This window comes from Nothoprocta perdicaria, unplaced genomic scaffold (genome assembly GCF_003342845.1).
Source record: "Nothoprocta perdicaria isolate Ctin4 unplaced genomic scaffold, notPer1 scaffold_3, whole genome shotgun sequence".
Taxonomy (NCBI): domain Eukaryota; kingdom Metazoa; phylum Chordata; class Aves; order Tinamiformes; family Tinamidae; genus Nothoprocta; species Nothoprocta perdicaria.
The window spans coordinates 2,994,034-3,001,748 of record NW_020455532.1 but is presented as its reverse complement, the minus strand read 5'-3'; the positions used below and the strand labels follow the sequence as shown (position 1 = coordinate 3,001,748).

General features: G+C 37.1%; 1 protein-coding gene across 1 annotated transcript in view; it reads right to left on the bottom strand.

Moving 5' to 3' along the window:
* Nucleotides 1-435: 435 nt before the first annotated feature.
* The window catches only part of TAF4 (TATA-box binding protein associated factor 4), a 31,207-nt gene continuing 23,927 nt past the window's right edge, over nt 436-7,715 (bottom strand). The window contains exons 12-15 of the mRNA XM_026042150.1: nt 6,599-6,724; nt 5,328-5,384; nt 5,126-5,245; nt 436-1,825 (exon numbers count right to left, since the gene is read on the bottom strand). Of these exons, the coding sequence (XP_025897935.1) occupies nt 1,658-1,825; nt 5,126-5,245; nt 5,328-5,384; nt 6,599-6,724 (471 nt within the window). The 3' untranslated portion in view covers nt 436-1,657. The remainder of the gene's footprint in view (nt 1,826-5,125; nt 5,246-5,327; nt 5,385-6,598; nt 6,725-7,715) is intronic.

Genomic DNA, 7,715 nt, shown 5'->3' with positions numbered 1-7,715 from the left:
TTAAACCTTTACCAGACCAAAACAAAATGCTTCTATCAACTCTTAGAGGAAGTTTCCCTGCTTRAAAGCAAACGAAAAACCCACCATTCCTTCATCTTTGTCCAAGATCCCCAAGATAATAATGAAGCTTCAAGACTCAACGTTGCACATCTCCAAAACACTGACAAAACTATACAAAAGAAATAAAAYGCATCTTTAGGAAACAGCATCCCCTCAAACAGGCTAGTCATTTACTGTACCAAGAAAAATAAATCCAAGAGGAGAAAAGATTCAGAGAGAAAAATACATTAGCAAATACAGATAAATTTGTTTTTAATAAAGGAGTTAATTTTCTTTCAATCCTATATAAAACAATAGCAATTAAAAACTTCATTTTTGAAAGTAAAATATTTACATATGAACAAGTAACTGTGCAAAATTTACATGAAAAAAAATGGAAAGACAGGATTTCCTAAAAGACAAAATAAAAGGGGTGTAACAGTTGTCAGGTGTTGATAAAAATACTGATCAGCATTCAGTTTACACGCAAGAGAGTTAAATTCTACCATGAGAGTTCACACAAAGAAAGCCAAAGTATTTACAGTCATAAAAGTACTATCAATAGACAATTTAATACAATAACCTCTGAAAATATAAAGAACCAATTAGTATATTTGTAATAAAAAAATAGGTACAAAGAAGGGACTTTGCTCTGGACATCTTTAAAGTAGGCCCACAGCTTGCATACAGTCTTTTAGCAAAATAATTATAGTTTACATAGCCATTTTTATGTTATGTGCCAAAAATTATGTACAATTACTGACAAAATACACCAACCATTTTCAACACTTGATTCACACTGAGAAACAGTCTTTTGATGATTCCTCTCAACTTTGATTTTATTTAATCTAAGCTTTCACTTTAGCTAAAAAACACAGTGCAAGTAAAATATATTTATGCTGAAAAGGTTTCTCTTTTTTTCCTTTTTTTCCTTTTTTAACTTTACAGCTTTACAAACTATAGCAAATAAAATGCATTTTTACAGATGCTGCTAAAACATTCAGAAGTAACCCTCCTTTATGGGATTTCAGGGCCTCTAATAAGCAATAATGTGATTAAAATTGAGGTTATGTTTAAAATTAACTGTATATCCCTCTAGCTTTTTGAACATTTGGGGGGAAAAGATAAATATTCTTAAAAATCAGTTTGCTTTGCTAACTGACTGTTTAAAAAAAGCTAAATGAAATGAGGTCATCTGCTGTAGACATATGCCTATATAATTGATTTAGTTGARTAAAACTGAACTAAAATGCACAATTAATGTCGAAACTGCTACAGGGCTGACAAAGGGTAGCTAGTTATTTGCTAAACGATTCCATCAGTCTTTATATATGGCTTGTTTGGCAAGAAGGCCACTCAATCAAGAGATGAGTTAAAATTTAATTGTCCTTTTATAGTATCCACAGGCCTTGTAAGTATCCTCACTGTTACAGAAATGTATTTCTCTTATACTGAAGAGTTTATTTATAAACAGGAATATAAAACTGTTCCATGTAAAGAGGTGGTTGTTTTTTTAAACAATATCCCATTTGCTTGTTACAAAAAGGCGTAATCTGCAAATATATAAAAAAAAGTCCTCAGGCGGCTCTCCATCAAAAATACCTTGATCTTTTCCATTTTACTTAAGGAATGCTTTATATAGCAATAGTGAATGGCTTGTCTCTCGCTCATTTTCTAAACAAAATATGAGGTCCCTGAGGTTCACCCGCGTTATCCTTTGTCGCGTAAACTGTCTGGTTGTTCCGACTCCGGAGCTGCCTGGGACTGCTGCACTTGAACCAGATCCCTGGAAAGGAGAAGAGCAGGAAAATCAGAACACGTCAGTGGTCACAGGTAAAATTTCTTAGAGAAAACACGTAAGGCAAGGAATAACTGATCATGGACACGAAACTATTAAGCAGTTGAACAGCTGACCAAATCAGAGGTATTTTTAACTAGTATTTATAAATACGAGYTGAATAATCAAAAGTTTCCAGTGAGATTTAATAGAGATATATTCAAAATTAAAAAGCACTGATCTTTTCTTCAAGAAGGCACTACTGACATGSAATCCCACCAATCAAACCAAAGCCACAGGCAGGATTCTCAGTGCTCTTCACCAGGTTGGCACACGGATCCCCTGGGTGGCCTCTGGAATCCTTGAKGAGGTGAGGAACAGCCCTATCTACCTGAGATCTTAAATAGTGGCTTAGCTCCCCCCTGATCTTCATGGCAGGGTGCCACCAGCTCTACCTTCTGGTGGCACCRGCTGCAGCCAAGCTCAGGGTTATATTAGGAAGCAGCTGTTCTGGACACTCTTCAGATATTCGCTAACAACCTCTGAATTCCTCTCTTTCAGCACCACGTTCCCCACGGTACTTGGCCACGCAGACTTGCGAGAGAAGGCAGCAGCACGATGTTCTTTGCCACTTGCAGGAGCAGCAGGACAGATGTTGGGATTTCTTCGGGGGTCTCTGCATCCCTTCTGCAACTGTATGCTGGATGATCACTGAGTTTGCAGAGCAGCGCTGCTCAGTTTTAACATTTGCAGAACAAAAGACAGTTCCGATGGGATGTGTATTAAAATAGTTCTTATTATAGCTGTTAAGTTTTTACACAAGCAACGAGATCTCAGAGCACTCTGAAGACATCAGCCACCCGCAGAGGAAGGAATATCACCCAGTAACACAGGGCCTCTTTCCACGAGGATGAGGCTTTGACCACTGCCTGAGTCCTCTAGAAACATAGATTTGATGCCAGAAGGACCCTGTGCAGGATGCAGAGCTGGAGACAAGCACACGTGGGAATAAAAATRCAGTTGGGAGGCAGCGTCCGGCTCCTCCTGACAGCAGGGTGGGAGCAGTACAGCACAGTCACCAGTAGATGGCAAGAAAAGACCGAAAAGTCTCCTCACAGCCCAATTTTAAGAGTCTGGGATATTTCTGGCAGTTCCCTCTTCCACGTGCGTATCGTGGGGTCACAATGTGGATTAGAGACTTACGTATGGATTGCACCACACTCATATCCTCTGCATGTTGAAGTAAAATATTTATGATCAGTGCACTTTACTGTTTGCAGAGTTGTTGGAAATTMGCATCTCCTGGCTAGTGCCACACTACACTCAGTGCAGCTTCTCTGCTTCAACACAGCTCTAATAATAAAGTCAGACTGTTGTTTCTCAAGGAAAATGTCCACTGAAGCAGAAAACATCAAATCATTAAAGTCTTGTAGTTAGGAGACCTGTTTTCAATGGGGCATTTTWAAACACTTGTACAAATTAGATGCCTAATTTCCATCAATTTCAAAGGATGCAGGATAACATAGGATGCTAATTAAATTTTGTCAAATACTTGCCAATTAACGAGACTACAGAAAGAATGCYTTTTTCAACGTGCAGGAAAAAATATATTAGTAGAGTTTCAGTAGAATATCAGGCCTGGTTTAATAGGCCRTAATATTTTGAACTCAAAGATAAAGTTTCAAATACCTTTTAAAGGGACACTACTATCCCACTCCTGTAGCACAGAAGGAGTCACGATGCTTTTTGCTAACTTTCAATTAACCCTTGGGAATATAAAATTCTAAAACAGACAGCAAGCTTTTTTTTGAATTTTGAAACAGTTACTATTTAGAGGCGATTTTACATGAAATAAAGATTTGGTATTCCTAGGCATCAAAAGCTTACATTTACAAAACTGTGTCTAAGTAGTGACAAACCTTATTTTCCACACTTCTTGTAATATGCCTTAACTACAAACTGCATACAAATGGTGACAAGTGGAGCTCAATTTAAAAATGTCAAGTGACACAGTTGCAAAAGCACAGCTGCGAGTCTATCAGATCAAAAGCAGCTGCTTCTTAATTAAAGAACCAAAAAGATTAGATTTCCAGGGAACCTGTAGTTAATTGGTTAACCAGTGATTAATCTAGGCTAAGTAAATGAGTCAGATTTAGATGAAATACAAACAAGCATTCACAGTAGATGTAAAATAAAATTCCATAGTCCATAATGTCACTTAGGTTATTAGGGTTACACAGTTGGGCACGAGTAAGGAGGAGTCAATGCCATTGCATGAGACACTAACAGCCTTCAGAGATCATATCATTTGTATAAGTTTATCTTTTTACTAATATATCACTCTGCATGTTTTATCTTTTAAACTACACTTATAAACCAGCCTTTCAAAAAATAACTTGTATAAATAAAAGACTTACTCTTCCCAATAAAAACATCTTCGTGGCCTTCAAAACTCAAGATTAAAGATGACCAGGAGGCTTGAATTTCTTTCTTAGATGTAAGATTTACTACTATTAGGATTTTTAAACATTTCTAATCAAGCACAGGGAAATTATTCCTCCCAGTAACTCAATATTAAAAAAATACTAAGTAGTAAAATCTAGGATGTTCAGAAAGTAATAAACGGTTATAGAACTATTGTTGTCAGACAACAAAACTTTACAGTGAAGAAAACTCAGGCTATGGAAGGAGGTTTTAAGCCTTCTTAATGACAATCTGYTAAATGATTTTCCTCTTTCTAAGCATTAGAAAACCCTGCATTTTCACTATCTTCCACATGGAAAGCAATTTGATGCCCTTTACTAAATGGTTTACAAACACAGCAGATAGGCTASCATTCAACCTGAATTTAAATGAACATTAAACTAAATAAAAAATGAGCATATTGATAATAAAGCCAGCAGAGACATTTTTAATTCTTAGAGGCCTGGCTTGACTGATATGGAGAATAAAGGATATACAAGAACATTAAATTTAAACTGAATTAGTCAAAAGGATTGTTGCAGATGTGCAAAACAGCTACGGCAATCTCCTCCAAAACTACAGAAGTTCAGAAAAACGAGAAGTTTGAYAGAGGTGCGATCGCTTCCTAACGTGCTTTCTAACGTGCAGTTCTATGAATACAACAAATGTATTATCCCTATGTCATGGAATTAGTGCTAAAAATCGACCCTGGTTTTGGAGCAAACAAGTTACACTTTGGAATATGTTTCTGCTTCTCAGAAGACTTCCATGAAGAAAACTCTGGATGGGAAGACTGTCACAGAGGCTGATGGAGCAAAACCACAGCACGCAAAGATGACTCCGTACCTCTGTCCCTGATCCAGAACCCGGTGAATCCACTTTCCTTTTCTTTCTGGGACCGATGGCAGCTAACGCAGTCAAGTTGGCATCCCTCTGTCTCATCTGTGCTAGCTCCTGCTGCTGCATCTGTGTTTGCCAGAACAACAACGGTTAATGATTCTTCTTTACACTTTCAAAAGAATAAGTTTATGTTAAGGTGAAAACTTACCTCCTTGGCCTTCTGTTTCAACCTAAGCTGTTCTGGATCTTCTTGTCTAGATCGAGACTATGGTGATAAAGGATGCAGGGAAGGATCAGCAGAAAAAGAAGAAAACAGTTACAAAAGTAGGTAAAGATGATACATTTAGCATAACTTTTATGCCAAACTCTATTGCCTAATAGTATTAGCACACATTTTCCAATTAAAATGTTTTTCTCCTTCTTGGTTTCTCATTTCTGAGTTAAGCAATAAAGAAAACAGGAGGAACTGAAAGACAGTTTTTATCCATATTCTTACATAACAGAAGACTAATCATAATCAAAAAAGCTGACTTTTTTCTCATCCATACCTCAGACATGCAAAATAAATGACCACCTAATTGAGTGATGAAGTACCCTTTAAAAGTTAAGGTGCACTTCTGTCTGCTGCACTCCTTCAGGCATTACATGAGTGCAGGTTACCTTACAGAGTAAGGTAATAAAGACTCAGGTCTATGTCTCATTATTCTCTCTTCTGAAATAAATGGATTTACCCTCTAATCTTACTTCACAGGTTACATTTTCTGGACCTCCTTAATACTTTTCCTCTTTACTGCAAATCTTTCTTGATCTGCAGGACCCAAAATTGGAAGGAGTATTCCAGCAAAGGTCTACCAGGAACTGAGTGGAATTAAGGTGTTAATTCACCTGTCTTACGTGAGAAGATTTCAGTATAAATCAGACTTTAACTTTATTAACTCATGGTGAATCCTAAATTCAATAAAAATCCAGGTTTGCTTTGTGAATAGTCTCAGTGAGAGCACCTGCCTCGTTAGTCACAGTCCACCTATATTTAGATCGCTGAGTACAATCACTAAGTCTAGTGCTTAYATATGAACTTACATCATCTGGTTTCTATTTATTGTATTTCTCCAGCTTGTCAACATTGTTCTGAATTCTATTCCTATTCTCCAAAATACTTGCAATCTTTCTATTCCATCTAAGAATATCAGTAAGTTTTAATGCATATGGATCTTTTTCACTATGAAAAGTGTAAAGAATAATTTTTAAGGCCCACTTAAAATAGAAATTGCAACAATGATAGCAAAGAAGCTATCTCACTTTGTTTACTGTGGAAAGCAAAACAAAGCTGTAGCTAAACCCCCATTCATCAAGCTCCATCTTTGAAGATCACAGAGCCCTCTTCTTTATTGCGTGTCCCTTAGAACGAAAAGGAGCTCTGTACTTTTGACGTCAAAAAGTGACACATTGCAAATTTAAGTGTGAAATCCAAGCACTTGCCTTTGCTGCACGCATTAAAATTTCCCTTTCTTGTTCATCTTTACGTTGCTTTTCTATTTGATCAAGTTGTTCAAAGAACTTGAGCTGTGCTCGAACGTCACTTGCTTGTTCGTATCTTTCATCATCCTGAAAACACAGCAAATAGGTTTCTCATTACATATCTTAAAAACAAAGCTGTTAGCTTGTACTGTAGCAGAACATATACATTTAAAGCTCAAATGTTCACTTTGTCCTTTTCAAACAAACAAGTGTATACTTAAACCAGTCAAACCAGCTAGAATTCTTAAAAGCATCTTGTTCTATTCCATGAATTCATCAATTTTTGACTTTTAAAATAATATCACAGCTTTAACCTCACAAACACACCTTAGAAGTTTTTTTCTTTTTTTTTAGCAATATTTAGAAGTTTACATCTATTAAGAACACACATCTGTCAGGCAGCAGTGGCTGGAGAATTCAAAGTGGCGCTAGTCTTGCATCCACCTCAGCAGCATTAGTAGGTACAGACTAAAAGGACATGGCCACTTGCATGAGAAATGGTGACCACTGAAGTTCCTTTAATGTTCAGGTACTTCTTCCCATACAAAGTCCTTTCATCAATGAGTTACCATCAAAACAAAACAGAAAATATTTTTCTTCTGTGTGTTGACAATGGGGGAGCAGGGACACCAAATGGTAGCAGTCTCAGTGCTAAATTTTACAGTATCTTCTCCTTGATAAGGTAGTTATATAACTGGAGTTTCATAAGCTGTGTAGCTTTTTTAGAAGGTCTGTATAGTCAAAGAATATTTCCTTTTTAAAAAAATATTAACTCTGCGTTCTATGATTCACCTTTCTCCCTTAAATCTCCTTCCAGTACCCAATGGGCCTACACAGGCTGGATTGTAGAACTAAAGGAATCCAGGGACACTGGAACACACACCAGCATGGGCAGAACGCCCACCCAGCCAGTGCTTCTGGGGTAAGTTTCTACAGGTAGGTCAGGAGGCTGTTATATGCATCATATCTTCAGCTTCACAATGGGAGATGGGATGCTGAACCTAATGATATGGAATTTAATGCTTAAGGTGTGCTGAACCAGACATCTTTTTCCTGCCTGATTGTGCAGTCACTGAAC